At 27.6% G+C, this 23,787-nt stretch overlaps 2 protein-coding genes across 13 annotated transcripts in view; one reads left to right on the top strand and one right to left on the bottom strand.

Moving 5' to 3' along the window:
* The first annotated feature begins 715 nt into the window (after window positions 1-715).
* LOC130447351 (protein N-terminal asparagine amidohydrolase-like) lies at window positions 716-3,161 on the top strand. The gene is made up of 3 exons (XM_056784126.1): window positions 716-1,201; window positions 1,271-1,537; window positions 1,618-3,161. The coding sequence occupies exons 1-3, from the start codon at window positions 910-912 to the stop codon at window positions 1,989-1,991; spliced, it is 933 nt and encodes a 310-aa protein (XP_056640104.1). The 5' UTR covers window positions 716-909; the 3' UTR covers window positions 1,992-3,161.
* A 1,485-nt stretch (window positions 3,162-4,646) lies between these two features.
* Window positions 4,647-23,787, bottom strand: part of LOC130448346 (dual 3',5'-cyclic-AMP and -GMP phosphodiesterase 11) — a 125,827-nt gene continuing 106,686 nt past the window's right edge. For 8 of the 12 annotated variants that reach the window (XM_056785664.1, XM_056785657.1, XM_056785659.1 and 5 more), the window contains exons 9-18: window positions 23,714-23,777; window positions 23,293-23,628; window positions 12,067-12,129; window positions 10,452-10,538; window positions 9,934-10,101; window positions 9,760-9,869; window positions 9,519-9,701; window positions 8,081-8,294; window positions 7,913-7,996; window positions 4,647-7,759 (exon numbers count right to left, since the gene is read on the bottom strand). In XM_056785664.1, the coding sequence (XP_056641642.1) occupies window positions 7,544-7,759; window positions 7,913-7,996; window positions 8,081-8,294; window positions 9,519-9,701; window positions 9,760-9,869; window positions 9,934-10,101; window positions 10,452-10,538; window positions 12,067-12,129; window positions 23,293-23,628; window positions 23,714-23,777 (1,525 nt within the window). In that variant the 3' untranslated portion in view covers window positions 4,647-7,543. The remainder of the gene's footprint in view (window positions 7,760-7,912; window positions 7,997-8,080; window positions 8,295-9,518; window positions 9,702-9,759; window positions 9,870-9,933; window positions 10,102-10,451; window positions 10,539-12,066; window positions 12,130-23,292; window positions 23,629-23,713; window positions 23,778-23,787) is intronic. The other 4 variants (XM_056785663.1, XM_056785665.1, XM_056785668.1 and 1 more) reach the window with 1 other exon arrangement.

Genomic DNA, 23,787 nt, shown 5'->3' with positions numbered 1-23,787 from the left:
ATTCAGAATATCTCTACTTACCTAAGATATGAATATGAGAGATGGCTTTTAAGTAATGAAATTAACGCATTTCTACAGAAAAAGTACGCATGCACCAAAAGTTAGCGACTGTCTGTTGTTTAACATGAAACATACTCATTCGAATGCGATGCCTACAGTGTTTGTAGACAAAACAGAACAGCCGTTGCCTTCGTTTATATAGGAGAACGGATTGTTCTGAAATTTGGAAGTTAAGCTTATGTATGGCAACGTGCTTTTCTGTAATTTAAGCGATTAAAAGATGACCGAGCAGATGTTGAGGATTATTTATGTTCGGGTCGCTTTAAAATATCTGAAAAGTATAGGTCAAGAGGATTCTAGCCCAGTACAACATCCCAATGTTAAACTAGCCACTTTATTCGCCGGATCTTGCACGGTGCTTCTTCTACATCTTTCCTAAGGTCGAATCTACATTAAAAGGAATAATATTTGAGTCTGTTGAAACTGTGAAAGAAAAAGCGGCGCATGTTCTGAAGGAACTGACAGACAAACATTTCCTGCGTTATTTCGAACAATGGAAGCTTCGCATTGTGCGAATAGAGTATTTTGTATATCACCAGTTTCGTTATTTAATAAGTAAACCTCGTATGTGATGAATATTGTAAAAACAGAGACATGATAAGATTTTGAACAGTAGCGCCAATTTTTTTAAATAGATGTCGCTGATAGATCTTGTGTCTTGTGTGTTGTGTGGATCAAGCAAACAATATATTTGACAGTTAACAATTTTAGGTTAGATGAACGATAAAATATCAATAATTGGTTTTAAATATAGATAACAAATTGTTTGATAACCCCTAGGTTAAATATAAGAAGAAATAAATATATTTGATCACTGAAAAATTATCGATTTAAGTATTTAAAAACAAAATGGTGCTAGTATTAAACGGAGTTTTACAAACAAAGTGCCCTCCTGACACACAAACTTTATGCAATACACATCCTGTTTATACAGAAACAGCTAACCAATTGTTGGCAATTTCGACTAAAGTTATAGGCCCAGCTGGACTATTGTATGTGTTACAAAGAGAATTCGCAGCAACAACTCCTCACGATAAAAACGTTACAATTATAGGATCGGACGATGCTACTACTTGTATAATAGTAATTGTTCGTCATTCTGGATCGGGCGCTGTTGCACTAAGTCATTTTGATGGATCTGGTAAGTACTAATTTCCACTTATTTTGTCTTACTTACCAATTTCATTAATATGTGGTTATGTTCATATAGGAACATACGAAGCTGTTCATATGATGATACAAAAAGTACAAGAATTAGCAATAGGATATCCGGAAGGTAGAATTGAATTACAATTAGTAGGAGGTTATACAGGGAATAGTTATTCGACAAAACTTTTTCATAACATCGTAGATGCTTTCCATAAACTTCCCATAGAAGTTGATTTAACATTAGCGTGTGTAGGTCATTTAAACACCGTTATACGTAATGGAATCCCATGGCCGATCGTTTATGGAGTAGGAGTTAACATGAAAACCGGTAAGTAACAAATTATTGTCTGAAGTGATGTTATTTACTTGATTTTTTGATATTATTTGTGAGAATTTTTTGGTTTATAGGTGAAATATTCCCCGCGACATTCCCGGAAAAAGGTCCAGAGGAATATCTTCGTACGGCTCGTTACCTTTCCAGTTCAGGAGGTGAAGAAGTCATCGATATATACGATTGTAATTTAGGAATGTTGAAAATAGGTCCTTTCAACTACAATCCTCTGAGAGCGGCCGAATTATGGTTGGCACAAAACGACGAATTTATTCTACATCAACTTTCGACATCACCGGAAGTTGAATCGCCTCATTTCGTATCTCAAATGCGTGGGACTTTGAAGTACATTCAAGAGAATCCATTTCCGGCTGTGACAGTTTTTAGAGATAATCGACCACATTATTTTAGGAGGGACGAACATTCCGGTCTTTGGGTGCCTGTTTATTAGTGAATTTTTTTAATTTGTTTCCAGAAAACGGTTTTTCATTATATACGGAATGTATATATAGAATGGGCCAAATAGCACGACTTTTTTATGAAGTAGTTGCTTATTTTTTTTATTAACGCCTTTTCTGGAAACTTGATATAATCTTATGACTGCTAGAAAAGGAAATCTTGTTGAATATTTACTGTTTCTACTATTTAAAATCATTTTATTTTGTATGATTAGAAATATTTTTGATATGCGTAAATGAAGTTTGAAGGGAAAAGGTGATGCTTCAAATTGAGCTGTTACAGCTGGTTTTAATCAAATTTTTCTCCATTTTTGAAAATTTCGGCGTTTTTTTTTGAAATTTTGAGTTTGTCACATATGAATCATTATTTTTGAAATACACTATAGCAACGATCATTCATAATCTCTTTTAGATCATCCCTATACATTAAAATGGCGCGTCTAACATCCTTTTTCTTTATTTCAGTTAATTTTTGAAAAAAAAAACTGTGAAATGATTCAATTTTTATTCTCACATTTTGAGTGATTCACACTATTTTTAAACCTCCTATACTTACAAAAACTCTTTTATTTTCTATCAATTATCTTAAAATATGAATCAAAATGGCCCTACAAGCATCTATATAAACCTTCAATCTCCATTTAAAAATTAACGCAAACTGATATTTTTTGCTATATTTTCCTTGTTGATTGAAATTATCGCTCGTTAGTGATATGTTTAATATTATTTTCGATTTTCATGTATTTTTTTAATCAGTGCAAAATCATAAAAATACTAAAAGCACGATTTCTTCCTGAAATTACTTGATAACTGTGATTCACTACTTTTGAAACCGACTACACAAACCTATCTCAAATTTCCAGTTATAATTCTTTATAGGGTAATTAGGTTTTTATTGATATTATTATATTAAGCATTGAAATTGTTACAATTGTAACATTTTGCAAGTTATTGCGCTATGAACGAAGTGCAATTATTACATTGAATCGAGGCGACGTTTTCATATAATGATAAAAATCGCGTTTTTGAAATTTCGATGTAAACTTTTTTTATTATCGTTCTCGACATTCTTTAATGTTGATTAGGTTGTTAAATTTTATATGTATATTATTTGCCATAGATGTATAATTAATCAAATAAATATTTTATTATATAATTATTAACATCGACTTTTATTTCGATGTTTTCCATTGAGAACCTCAATACTGACACTTCAACGTCTGAAAACGGCGTAAATCTAATCAAACTCCCCCTGTATGAATCAAATTACTAAGTTCTATGAAAACTGCCCACAGAACACCGTTTCATCCTGTATAGTTAATCGAATAAATATTCTATTATATAATTGGCGATATCGTCTTAATTTTATTTAAATTTTTGATTTTCCAGTAAATGAATTTCATTAAGAAACTTTTAGTACTAAAAATTCAATGATTGAAAATGTCATAAATCTAATCGAACTTCCCCTATCCACAGAACGTTTTGTTCTTAGTACAATAAGCAGGGCTACCAACTTTAAATTGATTAGTCGTACAGTTAGTATGCAACCAACCATACTTTGTATTAAAGATGAATCAGTAAATTGTTATTTATCTTCAATTATACCAAAAACAGAGGGTGGTTTTGGATTTTAGTAACTACTTATCTTCGCTAATACTCTGAACGGTAGTTCGATTCGATTCGATTAAAACGAGTATTCAAAAAATCTGATTCACACTGCTAAATATCATTAAAAAGTTACTAGACTCGGAGCGGTAATTTATATTGACATTAATAAAATTATGGAGTCTGGAAATAAGGAAACTGAATAATAATTCTTCTTATGAGGGTCTGTTAGTAGAAAAGATAAGTTTTCATAATTTAATAAAGAAATGAGAACCTATAAAGGCGATAACCATCGAATTGTTTATAATCTATCAAAACATAATATGTCAAAAGTGCTTCGCAAAACCGGCTGTGATTTGATCAATTAGAAATCTACGGAATTGCCAACTTAAAATCACTCCTCCTAAAGTCTCTTTTTCTAGCAACCTGCACCACACCACTAGAAATTACAAAAAAAGTTGCGAACTAGAAAGTCTATTATTCCATACTATTTTTATTTGTCGATAAAATAATAACAAGAAAGAACGAACTCAAAAAATAAGAAAATGTACACTGTTCATAATTTAGATAACATCATATGTCAAAAGTGCTTCATAAAATGGCTGTGATTTGATCAATTAGGAATCTACAGAATTCCCAACTTAAAAACACTCCTTCTAAATTCTAGTTTTAAATAAACCTTAATCACACCACCAAAAATCACTAAAAAAGTTCTTAATCGTTATTCTTCTTTTCTGTGCAACTAGTCTTTGCCTGTATGTAGTATTGGGCACAAAACCTAAGTAAGATACGAGGGACGTAGAAGTTGGAATTTAAAAAATGAGAAACTTTTAAATAGAATTTCAAAGAAGCTTGATTTTTGTAATCATTGATTTTTTTAGTAAATAAAATGAATCAACCAGGTATCTTTGTTATTAAAACGTCCGTTAGAAAGTGTAATATACGGGTGTTAAACAGAATGTTTACTAAAAATTATCTATGGTGATTTGGTGTGTTATGCATTTCTTAGATGGGAAGACGGGGAATTGAAATAAAACGAATAATTGTAATAAATATATTATTATTATTGGTGGTCATTTTCTTTACATAATCTGTACATATATTAATCTTACAAAAAGACAATAGAGGCTCTTAAATAAGAAGAAAAACTCGAACCTACCTAGAACTAGAATAGCAATCTCACTCCTTTTAACTTATAATTAAAATGTTAAAAAGTTTCCAACTAATTAATTACACAAAAAAAATACACTTTGGTTCAATTATATATAATACCATCTTAAAATACGGTTCTGCTTCTTTTTCTACCAACTTCACGTCATTCGTAAGTATGGTAGAAGAATAAACTAACACCTTGGCGTGCTTTCTTTATTTCAATCATTTGCACTTTCTGGAAATATTTTAATTAATATTATTCAAATTATATCGAGAACGAAGGCTATAAAGTTGACAAATTTAGTGTAGCATCCTTAAGGAACACACAATAAGTATAAGCAAAACAAATGGACCAAAGATGTTTAGAAGTAACAAAAAAATGGAACAAATAAGATATTTGGAAGGAGTTCCTAGACCTTTAAAGAAAAAATTGGAACAAACAAGATGTTTGGAGAAGAAATGATGTCAATTGGTGGAAAAATTGGAACAAACAAAATGCTTGGAAGAAGATGCAGGTCATTTGCCAAAAAAATTGGAATAAACAAGTTGTTTGGAGAAGAAATGAGGTCAACCGGTGGAAAAATTAGAACAAACAAAATGTTTGCAAAATAAATGAGGTCAACATCAAACAAGATGTTTGATGGAGATCAAGGTTATTTTCTGGTGAAATTGGAACAAAACAAGACGTTTTGTAAGTAATAAAGTCTTCGGTAGTGAGAACACGATATTTTGGATAAAAAAGAGGGAACAAACAAGATATGGAATGGAAAATGGAACACAGATGATGAAAAATCATTCAAATAAACAACATTAAGTAAAGTCGACTTGTAGAACTTCTTTCGGATGATGATAGATTTGAGTTAAGAATGAGTTCTGGTTATAATTTTTGTCAACTCAAAAACCAGGTTCTACTGAAATCAGTCGAATTATTTCCAGAAAAGCGCGAAAACGAAAATAAAGGTAACTACAAGTGACAACCTTAATAGGAAAACTTAACAAATATATCACAAACACAAGTTGACAGGATAAAAGTTAAGAGAGCTAAAATTTAAAAAATATATACTCCCACACAGACACACAATAAATTATATTTCATGAGATTTTGCAAATAATTCTAACTAGTGTTGTTAAACGCACCTTCACATTCTAGCACCTTTTCTTTTTTATAAAATATAAGATAAAAACCAGAAGAAAACAAATTTATCATCAAAATATACAATAGAATTTAATGCAAAACTTTTTGATTAAACTTCATAAATCAAGCAGTTATTAACTTTTTTTATTCTAGATAAAAAACATGATTCAAATTCTATTTTTAATAGAGAACATTACGATATTTTTCGAAAAACAGAACATAAAATTCGCTTTCTAATAGAAACAAAATAAATTAATGGAAATTCAAATAGTCCCTAACGAAAATTTGAACAAAAGATATTTGGGAAATGAAGATGGAACAAACTAGATTTTCTGGGTTAAACTGTAATTGTTCAAAGTAAAATCGGAGCAGCCCAGGTATTTTGGAAGCGGAAATGGAACAAACAAAACGTTTAGAAAGTACAAAAAGAACATACAAAATTAGTGGAGTTGGACTGTGATTGTTAGGAGTAGAAGCGGAACAAACCATGTATTCTGTAAATAGAAATGGAACAAACAAAACGTTTGGAAAGTTCAAATAGAACAAACGAAAATTGTGGAGTTAAACTGTGATTGTTCTAAGTAAAAACGGATCAAACAAGATGTTTTGGAAGTGAAAATAGTACAAACTAGATTTTTGGGAAGTCATTTGTATGAAAATTTGGAACGAACAAAATGTTTTAGAAGAAATCGAAGACATTTATAGTGAAATTAGAACAAACAAAACTTTTAAACGGTAAATATTGGAACAAACCAAGAAAATTGAAGAAGATCGAAGCCATTTCTAGGAAAAAATGAATCAAATCAAGCGTTTGAGGAGAATCAGATAATTTGGAGGAAAAAAAAACAAAGAAATGTTTTTAAAGGATTCAATGACGTTTATAAAAGAAAATGAAAGAAACAAATTGTTTGAAAGGTAAAAATTGGAACGAACCAAGATTTCTACGAAAAATGATTCAGATGAAAGGGTTTCAAGTAATTTGGAGGGAAAATGGAGCAAATAAAATGTTTGGATACTAAAAATTAGAACAAATAAAGAGGCTAATGTTATTTATAGTGAAAATAGTAGAAAAAATTGACGAAAAGGGGGTTTTAAGGTAAAACCACGTCGTTTAAAATGGAAAAAGTCGAAGCTTTTAAGAAAAATCAAAATTATTTGATTGAGATTGGAGTAATTTGAGAATATATGAAAAAAAAATGTTTATTAAGCTAAGCTAACTCCTGAAACTCCCCACATTTTATAATTTTTAGCATTAATTCCACACATGATTTTTTTTTCATTAAACTACCGATTTTCAAGTATAAAATTAAATTTCATCCGATGCCTTTCAAAAAATATCGTCTTCGATCCGAAAAATCGTAATTTCTCCGAAAATCGATTAAAATTTTTCCAAATATGCAATTTGGTATTGAAACACTCGCCTATTAGGCTCAAAGTACTTTAATTCAGGCTCGAGATACATTTTTTCAAAATTCTACAATTTGAATTTATTTTTCAACTTGGAAAAACGATTTTTAAAAATTGGTACCATTTTTTTTAATAAGTACATTTAAAAAAATTATCACGATTTTAATATCGCATGTATTTTATTCCGGTGTCATACAGGGTGTTCTAATAATATTAACGAAATCGATTTATTGAAGCGAGGGTTATTTATCTATTGGTAATTTCTTGACAATTATTTTCGCAAGGACTTTGTTTTTGATCGGGACTACTAGGTTTCGATACGTTATCGTTATCATCTTTTTCTTCGGTTTCCTCTTGATCCGGCACCAAATGAGCCCTTTGCGCCTCTTCTAACCAATGATCGCGGTTTTGTTTAACCCCGTCGAGGAGCGGTTGCAAATTTTCAGAAAGATCCGCAAAAGCCTGAAACAAATACATTAAAAACCATGTATATGATAAGAAAACAATAATTTATATATATATATATATATAAAGGTCGAATTACACTATCAGACGCCGTAACGGCATCGCATTATTCTAAATATTTAAAATATGAAAATGTTTTATTCGACTTACCTCGTATATAGGTAGGCAAATCGAGTCGATAAAGTTGATCTGCATAATAGGTAGTTTTTCAGCTTTGGTCCTATCCATTATATCCTAAATTCGTTAAATAGATGGTTTAGAAAAAATTAAAAACGAAATTTTACAAAAAAAAGGAATTTAATCGTGATATAAACTCACCATTGGTGTAACATTCAACGTTTCTCTTTCCAAATCGCCCTGTTCGAAAAATTCTGCACTAACTAATTCTGCTATTCGTTTTTCTACTTCCCACGGTTTCGTTATGGCCGCTAAATCACAGACTGTCATTAACATACCCCTAACAGATTCTTTGTGCTCCTCCCGTTTCCAATTCAAACCCTCACTGGCTATTTTGAAAAAATCGACACGTTTCCTAAAACAATCAATCATAATAATTTGACACATTTCCGAAATTTTTTTTCACGTAAAACTTGGTCTTTGTATACACTTTTTGTAAGCTGTCTCTCATAAACCATATTTAGACAAACCTGTCAGTAACAGAAATAAGTCTCCTATTCTTTTTTTCAGTTATGGACTTGACCTTTTAGTCATCCATGCATTTAAAAAATCACACATAGCGAATATAGTTTTTAATCAATTAAAGGTGAATTTTCACGTTGACGCTAGACGTTGATTTAAGGCGTCGAATTAAGTCACGCGGTACAATTTTGACTGCAGCGTTTTTTTTTAAACGATATGAGCGTTATCTTAAAGAGTCAAAACAAAACCATGTTAGGGTTTTAAATCCGATAATGTTTTATTTGAAGCTCAATTAATTTAAGATGGCGCTTATAACACGTGACCTAATTTAAAGCATCAGCTTAAAATTACAACTTAATAAAGAATATGGATCGTACTAATAGATCGAAATTAATCGACCAATCATAGAAATAATCTTTAAATTTTCTTCTTTTTTGGAATTTATGTATTAAACCTTTTTTTTATCCATATAGGATTATTTTATTAATATCAAACAATATGAAAAGTACTGATAGATCGAAATGAATCTGTCAATTATAGAAATAACCTTTAAATTTTCTTCTTTTTTGAAATTTATGTACTAAACCTTCTTTTTGTCCATATAGAATTATTTTATTAATATCAAACAATATTGAACGTACTGATAGATCGAAATGAATCTGTCAATCATAAAAATAACCTTTAAATTTTCTTCTTTTTTGAAAATTATGTACTAAACTTTCTTTTTGTCCATATAGGATTATTTTATCAATATCAAATAATATTGAACGTACTGATAGATCGAAATGAATCTGTTGATCATAAAAATAACCTTAAATCTTCTTCTTGTTTGAAATTTATGTACTAAACCTTCTTCTAGATGTCCAGTTAGGATGATTTTAGTGACGTAAAACAATATGGAACATAGTTATTGATTGAATTTTTTTTCTTTTTAGGCACAAGTTATTTTAATACTAAATCTTTTTTAGTTCAAATTGTATATCAGGAATACGTAAAAATAAAAAATAAGACCTCATAGAATCGATTTTAAATAGTGTACCTAGTAGGATTAGATAATAAAAAAAAACTTATAGATTTGGGAGAAAATAATATAATTAGAAATTGAGTCGAAGCTTACTTAAAATATATCGCCAAATCCGTAGCTAAAATGGCTTCTTCTAATACCCTGATCACCCTCGAATGTTGCTCCGGCGTAAGATTCGACAGAAGCTGAAGTGAATTCAATATCATCAAACACTGATCGAAGTGGTGATGTTCCATAGTAGAAGTGGAATAAAGTTGCGCTATCGGCGAATGAATTCTAAAAACAAATTCAAACTAATTTTCAACCGCCATCGTCCGAGTTAAAACATCCTTACTTCATCTGAAAAGAATTGTTGGTTCCCCTATGGTCCAGATCGTGACAAAGACAAGCGATCATAAGAGCGAGACATTCAATCGATCCGAGATACTCCCACCATCTGGTAGCCTATAGAATAAACGGTAGATGTAACTCGATATTCATCGAATCGACAATTCGTTAAGTTACTCACGTGTAATATTGAATACATCATTTGACCCACGTTGAAAGCGTGTCGCCAATTGTGATAAGTCACGTCTCTATAATTTTTCTTAACCGATAATAACCATCTACATAATACGTCGAAATCTATGTGGAACGTTTCGACGAGACTGAGATCAAGGAACATTCTTAAACAAGCCTAAAATTTTAATTCGACGATTTTTTTTTCATAATATAACGTAAATATTCTCGATTTGACTATTTTTGATTTTAATTTATCCCATTTCCAATTTACTTCGCGAACCTTTCGACTCTATCCGATTCTATTTTGGCCCCTATAATCACCCTTCTCATTTTACTTAGATCAATTTCTAATTTCAATTTAGTCTACTTCTTATTCTACTTTGGCCCCCTTCTGATGTTAATCCAGCCCACTTCTGAGTTCAATTCAACCCTCTACTGATTCTACTTTATTTTTCTACTTCTCGACGAAATTTAGTTTACCTAAACCGACGACGAAATTTGATTTATTATAAATAATTTACTTACGGTTAGAGTATCGTCATCACTTAAACGGATGTCATCAAAAGCGAAATCGAGAAGCCCAAACTTTACGTTTGACGGTACCCTCAAATCCTAAAACAAGGATTAGTAAATGAAAATCGAATGGAGAGCTTTCGATTTGAAAGAATATCAAGTTGCGAGTTACTGATATTCAACTATCGTCTTCGGGGACTGAAGGTTAACTAAAACCTAATAACTCGACTTACCTGTTTTATAATCCACCAATAAACCTTCTCCGGCAAAAATTAATTCCCTCCTTGGCGGGAATCTTCACTTTTATACTACTCTATAGAGTGGGCTGTAAGGAATTGGCCTTTTGTTCGTATTTAAGTTTTTCTCACATTTAGAAAACGTGAGAAAGATGATATGAAAAGAAATATGAGGTAAGTTTGAATAGGGACAAAGGGCTAATTCCACTCTATAGAGTAAATGTGGAAAATTAATTTTCACGGGAGAAAGTTTATTGGTGCGTTATGAAACAGGTAAGTCGAATTATTAGGTTTTAGTTTACCTTCAAGTCTCTGAAGATGATAACTTGGTTTTCGAAACGCGTGTCGGACGGTGTAATTGTGAGTGTTGGTGTAAATAGTGTATTCAGAATGGGTAGAATAACTTTTGTTTACTTTTTTGAAGAGGAAATTTGGAAAAGTAGTAATTAAACGGATAATTCCGATAGAATTAACGATGTTGTGTCAAGCAAATAGAAATGGATGAAACTGGATGATAAATAAAATTGAATGATAAGATATATACAGGGATAATAGGAATTTCAGTGTTAATATTAAAAATACAAAAGTTAGAGACTTTTTTTCACTTAAAAATTTGCTCCACTCTCTCCTAAATGTTCTAACCTAGAAAATTCGATAGAATTATGTTCTCCTCCTGTTTTTTATGCGCAAAGCAGCTAAAAGCACATACTTGTTAAGGAGTGTGTGGGTATACTACCCTCCCAAGAATTTCTGGGTTTTTTATTAAAAAAAAAAACGGTTACAGAAGCCCAACATTTCACACAACTAAACTAAAGTGAGTTTTAAATATTTATTCAATTATTGAAACAAAAAAACTTCAGAATATTCTCTATTTTCGAATTATTTTTGAAAATATCAATTTTTGAAGTAATTGAGCGTCGTATATTTTTCAAAAAAATATCAAATTTATTTTCATAATAAATTTTATAATCATTCAAAACGATGTATAAATAGATTACGTCCGAAACTAAAAAGAGTTTGACGTTAAACAACGTTGCCAGACTTTGAAAAAATATGAAGGAAAGTTAAAACAATAGTTATAGAAAGTATGGACGAATATTTAAATGCGAAGAAGCTAAAGCGTAAATGATTTTTGAATGCGCTTATTTTATAAATAAAATGATTTACGTGACAAAAAAAGCAACAAATCAAAATACATTGAGAGCTTTTGTCGATGCTGAGTTTAAATGACAAATGAACAGTTTCTATAACTTTGTAGCTTTCCTGGGTTCACGTATCGATTCGAATTTCTATTTTTTCTGCTACAAAAGCTATGATAAATGTTCGGTAATCTGTACATTATTTTTTTTTTATGAAAACGTTTAACAGATATATTCATTACCAATACATACGTTTCGAGACACTACTGAAAGTTTCCTGACGTGGTCCGCGTCGTCGAAGAAATACTTATTACACTGTAAGAGATTTAACTGTCTTTTTATCAAATCTTTTGTTAAATTTCGAATATTTTTTTTCCGAAAAATTAATTGTGCAACACAAAATACTGGCAAATGAATAGAAACTAAGCAAAGTAGTTTTTGAAGGAAGCTCCGTGTAGTTTGGAGGAGTATAGGATGTAGGCCGTTCATACAAATGTAATTAAATGACGTCAGTTTGATTTTTGAATCTTAAGAGCAAACTATTCATTAAAATTAGTAAAATCATTGACTACATTACACACTCAATTTTTATCTATGGATACGAAAATCTAGCAACAGCGCGGCCAGCTAAAATTTTTTTTATTCATCATTTTTATTACACCAAAATTTGATCCACACTATAGAATAAATATCGCTGCTTTTTAAAAAATAATCACGTGTCAGATTATATGTTTCGACTCTAGAAATTTCTCTTGAATTTCGTGAAACTGATTTGTACTAAAATGGTATTTTTCCCGAAAAAACATGGAAAATAGATAATATTTTTTTCGAAAATTGTCCAAAAATATTAGATGTACCTAAAACATTAGTTAATTCAAAAAATGAGAGGAACTTTTGAAAATATATTCAAAAAATTATCGCAAAATTCCTTGTTTTCGTAAAATTTCGAATTGCAACAAAATTCGGAAAGTTTTTTTGGAAATTGAATAATTTCTCGAAGAGAAAAATGAGTAAAAAATTAACATGTGATAAAGAAAATAGGGAGAAAACTAAAGAAATTGAATAAATTCAAAAAAAATGATGAATTTTTGTTATTAAATAAAAATAAAAACACAAAATTCTACAAAAACGAAAACATGGCATAAAAAGTTCGAAAATACGAGAAATCAAAAGAATTCTTGGAGAATAGAAGAATGTGATGATCGGGACATTTTTATGAAATTGAGAAGAAATAAATCGAAAAATCGGGATTATGTTTAATTTGGAAACTTTTCCAATAATTTGATAGAACGAAATTGAGAAATAATATCGAAAAACTTCTAATCGTCCTGAAATTGTTAATAGCGAAAAAGTTTTATAATTTCGAAGAATCAACGACATTTTCAGATAGTTAAAAATTCGAAAGAAATGAAATTGATGGAAACAAAAATCTCCGCAGGAATTTTTCCAAAAATTGAAAAAACCGAGAAATTTTCGAAGAACTACAAAAAAGGACGAAAATTGCTTGCGTAAAAAATAAAAAAATATCCAGACATTTTAGAAAATAAAACTGGAAGAAATTTTTTTTAACTTTTTAAGAATTTGCCCCAATATACAAAAAAAAATGGAAGAAATGCAAAAATTCATGGAGAATTGAAATGATCGAGAATCTATATATTGGAAAAATGAAAAATATTTCAGATTTTATTTTGTCATTCGTCACAGAAAAGCTCGCTGTCAAATTTCGAAAATTGTTCGCGTAAAAAATAAAAAAACTATCCAGAAATTTTAGAAAATAAAACTAGAAGAAAATTTTTTAATTTATCCCAAATTACAAAAAAAAATCGAATATATTCGAAAATCCATGGAGAATTAAATGATCAAGAATCTATATATTGGAAAAATGAAAAATATTTCAGATTTTATTTTGTCAATCGTCACAAAAAAGCTCGCTGTCAAATTTCGAAAATTGTTTGCGTAAAAAATAAAAAAAACTATCCAGAAATTTTAGAAAATAAAACTAGAAGAATATTTTTTAATTTATCCCAAATTACAAAAAAAAATCGAATATATTCGAAAATCCATGGAGAATTAAATGATCAAGAATCTATATATTGGAAAAATGAAAAATATTTCAGATTTTATTTTGTCAATCGTCACAAAAAAGCTCGCTGTCAAATTTCAAAAATTGTTTGCGTAAAAAATAAAAAAAACTATCCAGAAATTTTAGAAAATAAAACTAGAAGAATATTTTTTAATTTATCCCAAATTACAAAAAAAATCGAATATATTCGAAAATCCATGGAGAATTAAAATGATCCAGAATCTATATATTGGAAAAATGAAAAATATTTCAGATTTTATTTTGTCATTCGTCACCAAAAAGCTCGCTGTCAAATTTCGAAAATTGTTTGCGTAAAAAATAAAAAAAACTATCCAGAAATTTTAGAAAATAAAACAAGAAGAAAATTTTTTAATTTATCCCAAATTACAAAAAAAAAATCGAATATATTCGAAAATCCATGGAGAATTAAAATAATCCAGAATCTATATATTGGAAAAATGAAAAATATTTCAGATTTTATTTTGTCATTCGTCACAGAAAAGCTCGCTGTCAAATTTCGAAAATTGTTTGCGTAAAAAATAAAAAAAACTATCCAGAAATTTTAGAAAATAAAACTAGAAGAAAATTTTTTAATTTATCCCAAATTACAAAAAAAAAATCGAATATATTCGAAAATCCATGGAGAATTAAAATAATCCAGAATCTATATATTGGAAAAATGAAAAATATTTCAGATTTTATTTTGTCATTCGTCACAGAAAAGCTCGCTGTCAAATTTCGAAAATTGTTCGCGTAAAAAATAAAAAAACTATCCAGAAATTTTAGAAAATAAAACTAGAAGAATATTTTTTAATTTATCCCATATTACAAAAAAAAATCGAATATATTCGAAAATCCATGGAGAATTAAATGATCAAGAATCTATATATTGGAAAAATGAAAAATATTTCAGATTTTATTTTGTCAATCGTCACAAAAAAGCTCGCTGTCAAATTTCGAAAATTGTTTGCGTAAAAAATAAAAAAAACTATCCAGAAATTTTAGAAAATAAAACTAGAAGAATATTTTTTAATTTATCCCAAATTACAAAAAAAAATCGAATATATTCGAAAATCCAAGGAGAATTAAAATGATCCAGAATCTATATATTGGAAAAATGAAAAATATTTCAGATTTTATTTTGTCAATCGTCACAAAAAAGCTCGCTGTCAAATTTCGAAAATTGTTTGCGTAAAAAATAAAAAAAACTATCCAGAAATTTTAGAAAATAAAACTAGAAGAATATTTTTTAATTTATCCCAAATTACAAAAAAAAATCGAATATATTCGAAAATCCAAGGAGAATTAAAATGATCCAGAATCTATATATTGGAAAAATGAAAAATATTTCAGATTTTATTTTGTCAATCGTCACAAAAAAGCTCGCTGTCAAATTTCGAAAATTGTTTGCGTAAAAAATAAAAAAAACTATCCAGAAATTTTAGAAAATAAAACTAGAAGAATATTTTTTAATTTATCCCAAATTACAAAAAAAAATCGAATATATTCGAAAATCCAAGGAGAATTAAAATGATCCAGAATCTATATATTGGAAAAATGAAAAATATTTCAGATTTTATTTTGTCAATCGTCACAAAAAAGCTCGCTGTCAAATTTCGAAAATTGTTCGCGTAAAAAATAAAAAAACTATCCAGAAATTTTAGAAAATAAAACTAGAAGAAAATTTTTTAATTTATCCCAAATTACAAAAAAAATCGAATATATTCGAAAATCCAAGGAGAATTAAAATGATCCAGAATCTATATATTGGAAAAATGAAAAATATTTCAGATTTTATTTTGTCAATCATCACAAAAAAGCTCGCTGTCAAATTTCGAAAATTGTTCGCGTAAAAAATAAAAAAACTATCCAGAAATTTTAGAAAATAAAACTAGAAGAATATTTTTTAATTTATCCCATATTACAAAAAAAAATCGAATATATTCGAAAATCCAAGGAGAATTAAAATGATCCAGAATCTATATATTGGAAAAATGAAAAATATTTCAGATTTTATTTTGTCAATCGTCACAAAAAAGCTCGCTGTCAAATTTCGAAAATTGTTCGCGTAAAAAATAAAAAAACTATCCAGAAATTTTAGAAAATAAAACTAGAAGAAAATTTTTTAATTTATCCCAAATTACAAAAAAAATCGAATATATTCGAAAATCCAAGGAGAAGTAAAATGATCCAGAATCTATATATTGGAAAAATGAAAAATATTTCAGATTTTATTTTGTCAATCGTCACAAAAAAGCTCGCTGTCAAATTTCGAAAATTGTTTGCGTAAAAAATAAAAAAAACTATCCAGAAATTTTAGAAAATAAAACTAGAAGAATATTTTTTAATTTATCCCAAATTACAAAAAAAAATCGAATATATTCGAAAATCCAAGGAGAATTAAAATGATCCAGAATCTATATATTGGAAAAATGAAAAATATTTCAGATTTTATTTTGTCATTCGTCACCAAAAAGCTCGCTGCCAAATTTCGAAAATTGTTCGCGTAAAAAATAAAAAAACTATCCAGAAATTTTAGAAAATAAAACTAGAAGAATATTTTTTAATTTATCCCAAATTACAAAAAAAAATCGAATATATTCGAAAATCCAAGGAGAATTAAAATGATCCAGAATCTATATATTGGAAAAATGAAAAATATTTCAGATTTTATTTTGTCAATCGTCACAAAAAAGCTCGCTGTCAAATTTCGAAAATTGTTCGCGTAAAAAATAAAAAAACTATCCAGAAATTTTAGAAAATAAAACTAGAAGAAAATTTTTTAATTTATCCCAAATTACAAAAAAAATCGAATATATTCGAAAATCCAAGGAGAAGTAAAATGATCCAGAATCTATATATTGGAAAAATGAAAAATATTTCAGATTTTATTTTGTCAATCGTCACAAAAAAGCTCGCTGTCAAATTTCGAAAATTGTTTGCGTAAAAAATAAAAAAAACTATCCAGAAATTTTAGAAAATAAAACTAGAAGAATATTTTTTAATTTATCCCAAATTACAAAAAAAAATCGAATATATTCGAAAATCCAAGGAGAATTAAAATGATCCAGAATCTATATATTGGAAAAATGAAAAATATTTCAGATTTTATTTTGTCATTCGTCACCAAAAAGCTCGCTGCCAAATTTCGAAAATTGTTCGCGTAAAAAATAAAAAAACTATCCAGAAATTTTAGAAAATAAAACTAGAAGAAAATTTTTTAATTTATCCCAAATTACAAAAAAAATCGAATATATTCGAAAATCCAAGGAGAATTAAAATGATCCAGAATCTATATATTGGAAAAATGAAAAATATTTCAGATTTTATTTTGTCAATCATCACAAAAAAGCTCGCTGTCAAATTTCGAAAATTGTTCGCGTAAAAAATAAAAAAACTATCCAGAAATTTTAGAAAATAAAACTAGAAGAATATTTTTTAATTTATCCCATATTACAAAAAAAAATCGAATATATTCGAAAATCCAAGGAGAATTAAAATGATCCAGAATCTATATATTGGAAAAATGAAAAATATTTCAGATTTTATTTTGTCAATCGTCACAAAAAAGCTCGCTGTCAAATTTCGAAAATTGTTCGCGTAAAAAATAAAAAAACTCCAGAAATTTTAGAAAATAAAACTAGAAGAAAATTTTTTAATTTATCCCAAATTACAAAAAAAATCGAATATATTCGAAAATCCAAGGAGAAGTAAAATGATCCAGAATCTATATATTGGAAAAATGAAAAATATTTCAGATTTTATTTTGTCAATCGTCACAAAAAAGCTCGCTGTCAAATTTCGAAAATTGTTTGCGTAAAAAATAAAAAAAACTATCCAGAAATTTTAGAAAATAAAACTAGAAGAATATTTTTTAATTTATCCCAAATTACAAAAAAAAAATCGAATATATTCGAAAATCCAAGGAGAATTAAAATGATCCAGAATCTATATATTGGAAAAATGAAAAATATTTCAGATTTTATTTTGTCATTCGTCACCAAAAAGCTCGCTGTCAAATTTCGAAAATCGTTTGCGTAAAAAATAAAAAAAACTATCCAGAAATTTTAGAAAATAAAACTAGAAGAAAATTTTTTAATTTATCCCAAATTACAAAAAAAAAATCGAATATATTCGAAAATCCATGGAGAATTAAAATAATCCAGAATCTATATATTGGAAAAATGAAAAATATTTCAGATTTTATTTTGTCATTCGTCACAGAAAAGCTCGCTGTCAAATTTCGAAAATTGTTCGCGTAAAAAATAAAAAAACTATCCAGAAATTTTAGAAAATAAAACTAGAAGAATATTTTTTAATTTATCCCATATTACAAAAAAAAATCGAATATATTCGAAAATCCATGGAGAATTAAATGATCAAGAATCTATATATTGGAAAAATGAAAAATATTTCAGATTTTATTTTGTCAATCGTCACAAAAAAGCTCGCTGTCAAATTTCGAAAATTATTCGCGTAAAAAATAAAAAAACTATCCAGAAATTTTAGAAAATAAAACTAGAAGAAAATTTTTTAATTTATCCCAAATTACAAAAAAAAAATCGAATATATTCGAAAATCCATGGAGAATTAAAATAATCCAGAATCTATATATTGGAAAAATGAAAAATATTTCAGATTTTATTTTGTCATTCGTCACAGAAAAGCTCGCTGTCAAATTTCGAAAATTGTTCGCGTAAAAAATAAAAAAACTATCCAGAAATTTTAGAAAATAAAACTAGAAGAATATTTTTTAATTTATCCCATATTACAAAAAAAAATCGAATATATTCGAAAATCCATGGAGAATTAAATGATCAAGAATCTATATATTGGAAAAATGAAAAATATTTCAGATTTTATTTTGTCAATCGTCACAAAAAAGCTCGCTGTCAAATTTCGAAAATTGTTTGCGTAAAAAATAAAAAAAACTATCCAGAAATTTTAGAAAATAAAACTAGAAGAATATTTTTTAATTTATCCCAAATTACAAAAAAAAATCGAATATATTCGAAAATCCAAGGAGAATTAAAATGATCCAGAATCTATATATTGGAAAAATGAAAAATATTTCAGATTTTATTTTGTCATTCGTCACCAAAAAGCTCGCTGCCAAATTTCGAAAATTGTTCGCGTAAAAAATAAAAAAACTATCCAGAAATTTTAGAAAATAAAACTAGAAGAAAATTTTTTAATTTATCCCAAATTACAAAAAAAATCGAATATATTCGAAAATCCAAGGAGAATTAAAATGATCAAGAATCTATATATTGGAAAAATGAAAAATATTTCAGATTTTATTTTGTCATTCGTCACCAAAAAGCTCGCTGCCAAATTTCGAAAATTGTTCGCGTAAAAAATAAAAAAACTATCCAGAAATTTTAGAAAATAAAACTAGAAGAAAATTTTTTAATTTATCCCAAATTACAAAAAAAATCGAATATATTCGAAAATCCAAGGAGAAGTAAAATGATCCAGAATCTATATATTGGAAAAATGAAAAATATTTCAGATTTTATTTTGTCAATCGTCACAAAAAAGCTCGCTGTCAAATTTCGAAAATTGTTTGCGTAAAAAATAAAAAAAACTATCCAGAAATTTTAGAAAATAAAACTAGAAGAATATTTTTTAATTTATCCCAAATTACAAAAAAAAAATCGAATATATTCGAAAATCCAAGGAGAATTAAAATGATCCAGAATCTATATATTGGAAAAATGAAAAATATTTCAGATTTTATTTTGTCATTCGTCACCAAAAAGCTCGCTGTCAAATTTCGAAAATTGTTTGCGTAAAAAATAAAAAAAACTATCCAGAAATTTTAGAAAATAAAACTAGAAGAAAATTTTTTAATTTATCCCAAATTACAAAAAAAAAATCGAATATATTCGAAAATCCATGGAGAATTAAAATAATCCAGAATCTATATATTGGAAAAATGAAAAATATTTCAGATTTTATTTTGTCATTCGTCACAGAAAAGCTCGCTGTCAAATTTCGAAAATTGTTCGCGTAAAAAATAAAAAAACTATCCAGAAATTTTAGAAAATAAAACTAGAAGAATATTTTTTAATTTATCCCATATTACAAAAAAAAATCGAATATATTCGAAAATCCATGGAGAATTAAATGATCAAGAATCTATATATTGGAAAAATGAAAAATATTTCAGATTTTATTTTGTCAATCGTCACAAAAAAGCTCGCTGTCAAATTTCGAAAATTATTCGCGTAAAAAATAAAAAAACTATCCAGAAATTTTAGAAAATAAAACTAGAAGAAAATTTTTTAATTTATCCCAAATTACAAAAAAAAAATCGAATATATTCGAAAATCCATGGAGAATTAAAATAATCCAGAATCTATATATTGGAAAAATGAAAAATATTTCAGATTTTATTTTGTCATTCGTCACAGAAAAGCTCGCTGTCAAATTTCGAAAATTGTTCGCGTAAAAAATAAAAAAACTATCCAGAAATTTTAGAAAATAAAACTAGAAGAATATTTTTTAATTTATCCCATATTACAAAAAAAAATCGAATATATTCGAAAATCCATGGAGAATTAAATGATCAAGAATCTATATATTGGAAAAATGAAAAATATTTCAGATTTTATTTTGTCAATCGTCACAAAAAAGCTCGCTGTCAAATTTCGAAAATTGTTTGCGTAAAAAATAAAAAAAACTATCCAGAAATTTTAGAAAATAAAACTAGAAGAATATTTTTTAATTTATCCCAAATTACAAAAAAAAATCGAATATATTCGAAAATCCAAGGAGAATTAAAATGATCCAGAATCTATATATTGGAAAAATGAAAAATATTTCAGATTTTATTTTGTCATTCGTCACCAAAAAGCTCGCTGCCAAATTTCGAAAATTGTTCGCGTAAAAAATAAAAAAACTATCCAGAAATTTTAGAAAATAAAACTAGAAGAAAATTTTTTAATTTATCCCAAATTACAAAAAAAATCGAATATATTCGAAAATCCAAGGAGAATTAAAATGATCAAGAATCTATATATTGGAAAAATGAAAAATATTTCAGATTTTATTTTGTCATTCGTCACCAAAAAGCTCGCTGCCAAATTTCGAAAATTGTTCGCGTAAAAAATAAAAAAACTATCCAGAAATTTTAGAAAATAAAACTAGAAGAAAATTTTTTAATTTATCCCAAATTACAAAAAAAATCGAATATATTCGAAAATCCAAGGAGAAGTAAAATGATCCAGAATCTATATATTGGAAAAATGAAAAATATTTCAGATTTTATTTTGTCAATCGTCACAAAAAAGCTCGCTGTCAAATTTCGAAAATTGTTTGCGTAAAAAATAAAAAAAACTATCCAGAAATTTTAGAAAATAAAACTAGAAGAATATTTTTTAATTTATCCCAAATTACAAAAAAAAAATCGAATATATTCGAAAATCCAAGGAGAATTAAAATGATCCAGAATCTATATATTGGAAAAATGAAAAATATTTCAGATTTTATTTTGTCATTCGTCACCAAAAAGCTCGCTGTCAAATTTCGAAAATTGTTTGCGTAAAAAATAAAAAAAACTATCCAGAAATTTTAGAAAATAAAACTAGAAGAAAATTTTTTAATTTATCCCAAATTACAAAAAAAAAATCGAATATATTCGAAAATCCATGGAGAATTAAAATAATCCAGAATCTATATATTGGAAAAATGAAAAATATTTCAGATTTTATTTTGTCATTCGTCACAGAAAAGCTCGCTGTCAAATTTCGAAAATTGTTCGCGTAAAAAATAAAAAAACTATCCAGAAATTTTAGAAAATAAAACTAGAAGAATATTTTTTAATTTATCCCATATTACAAAAAAAAATCGAATATATTCGAAAATCCATGGAGAATTAAATGATCAAGAATCTATATATTGGAAAAATGAAAAATATTTCAGATTTTATTTTGTCAATCGTCACAAAAAAGCTCGCTGTCAAATTTCGAAAATTATTCGCGTAAAAAATAAAAAAACTATCCAGAAATTTTAGAAAATAAAACTAGAAGAAAATTTTTTAATTTATCCCAAATTACAAAAAAAAAATCGAATATATTCGAAAATCCAAGGAGAATTAAAATAATCCAGAATCTATATATTGGAAAAATGAAAAATATTTCAGATTTTATTTTGTCATTCGTCACAGAAAAGCTCGCTGTCAAATTTCGAAAATTGTTCGCGTAAAAAATAAAAAAACTATCCAGAAATTTTAGAAAATAAAACTAGAAGAAAATTTTTTAATTTATCCCAAATTACAAAAAAAAAATCGAATATATTCGAAAATCCATGGAGAATTAAAATAATCCAGAATCTATATATTGGAAAAATGAAAAATATTTCAGATTTTATTTTGTCATTCGTCACAGAAAAGCTCGCTGTCAAATTTCGAAAATTGTTCGCGTAAAAAATAAAAAAACTATCCAGAAATTTTAGAAAATAAAACTAGAAGAATATTTTTTAATTTATCCCATATTACAAAAAAAAATCGAATATATTCGAAAATCCATGGAGAATTAAATGATCAAGAATCTATATATTGGAAAAATGAAAAATATTTCAGATTTTATTTTGTCAATCGTCACAAAAAAGCTCGCTGTCAAATTTCGAAAATTGTTTGCGTAAAAAATAAAAAAAACTATCCAGAAATTTTAGAAAATAAAACTAGAAGAATATTTTTTAATTTATCCCAAATTACAAAAAAAAATCGAATATATTCGAAAATCCAAGGAGAATTAAAATGATCCAGAATCTATATATTGGAAAAATGAAAAATATTTCAGATTTTATTTTGTCATTCGTCACCAAAAAGCTCGCTGCCAAATTTCGAAAATTGTTCGCGTAAAAAATAAAAAAACTATCCAGAAATTTTAGAAAATAAAACTAGAAGAAAATTTTTTAATTTATCCCAAATTACAAAAAAAATCGAATATATTCGAAAATCCAAGGAGAATTAAAATGATCCAGAATCTATATATTGGAAAAATGAAAAATATTTCAGATTTTATTTTGTCAATCATCACAAAAAAGCTCGCTGTCAAATTTCGAAAATTGTTCGCGTAAAAAATAAAAAAACTATCCAGAAATTTTAGAAAATAAAACTAGAAGAATATTTTTTAATTTATCCCATATTACAAAAAAAAATCGAATATATTCGAAAATCCATGGAGAATTAAATGATCAAGAATCTATATATTGGAAAAATGAAAAATATTTCAGATTTTATTTTTTCATTCCTCAAAAATAAATCAAATTTCTAATTTAAATTATTTCGCTGAAAACAATCGAATTTTCGTTTTTCGTTCACTTGGGAGTATATTATTTCAATCTAAATAATGAAAGGTAAATTTTAATTTAAAAAACCAGTACCTTACCCTTAATCTTTGGGCTTCCTCAACACTGGCGGTCGCATGATAGGACAGCACGTCCAAAATAACTTTCTGTTTAGCAACGGCCGTAGTGGCCTCCTCGTACATCCTCGTGTTGTGTATACCCATGCCGCAGAAGATGGCGAACGCCTCCACGAAATTTTCGTCGTTTTGCGTAAAAGGAAGATCGTTGAATTTATTTATCAATTGTATAACGCCGATTATTTTATTTTTGCTGTTCTTTATCGGCATACACAAAACCGTCTTGTGTTTAAAGTTTGTACCTTGGTCCGCTTCGGGATCGAATCGTGAATCGTCGTACACGTTCGTTAGATTCACAGTCTATAAATTGAAAATTTCATCTTCAAAAATAGAATTCCAATATACACGACATAATACGTTTGTAAGTATTAATTAAATAACTCACCTCCCCCGTAGTAGCTACGTGTCCGGTTATTCCCAAATTAATTGGAAATCTCCCTTCCAATGGACTGAAAGTAT

This window comes from Diorhabda sublineata, chromosome 8, assembly GCF_026230105.1.
Source record: "Diorhabda sublineata isolate icDioSubl1.1 chromosome 8, icDioSubl1.1, whole genome shotgun sequence".
NCBI lineage: Eukaryota > Metazoa > Arthropoda > Insecta > Coleoptera > Chrysomelidae > Diorhabda > Diorhabda sublineata.
The sequence above is the reverse complement of the archived record's forward strand: the minus strand, read 5'-3'. Positions and strand labels throughout refer to the sequence as shown.

Coding starts and splice junctions, on each gene's coding strand:
- LOC130447351 (XM_056784126.1), top strand. CDS start 910: ATGGTGCTAGTATTAAACGGAGTTTTACAAACAAAGTGCCCTCCTGAC. Junction 1,202..1,270: donor AAGTCATTTTGATGGATCTG/GTAAGTACTAAT, acceptor ATGTTCATATAG/GAACATACGAAGCTGTTCAT. Junction 1,538..1,617: donor AGGAGTTAACATGAAAACCG/GTAAGTAACAAA, acceptor TTTGGTTTATAG/GTGAAATATTCCCCGCGACA.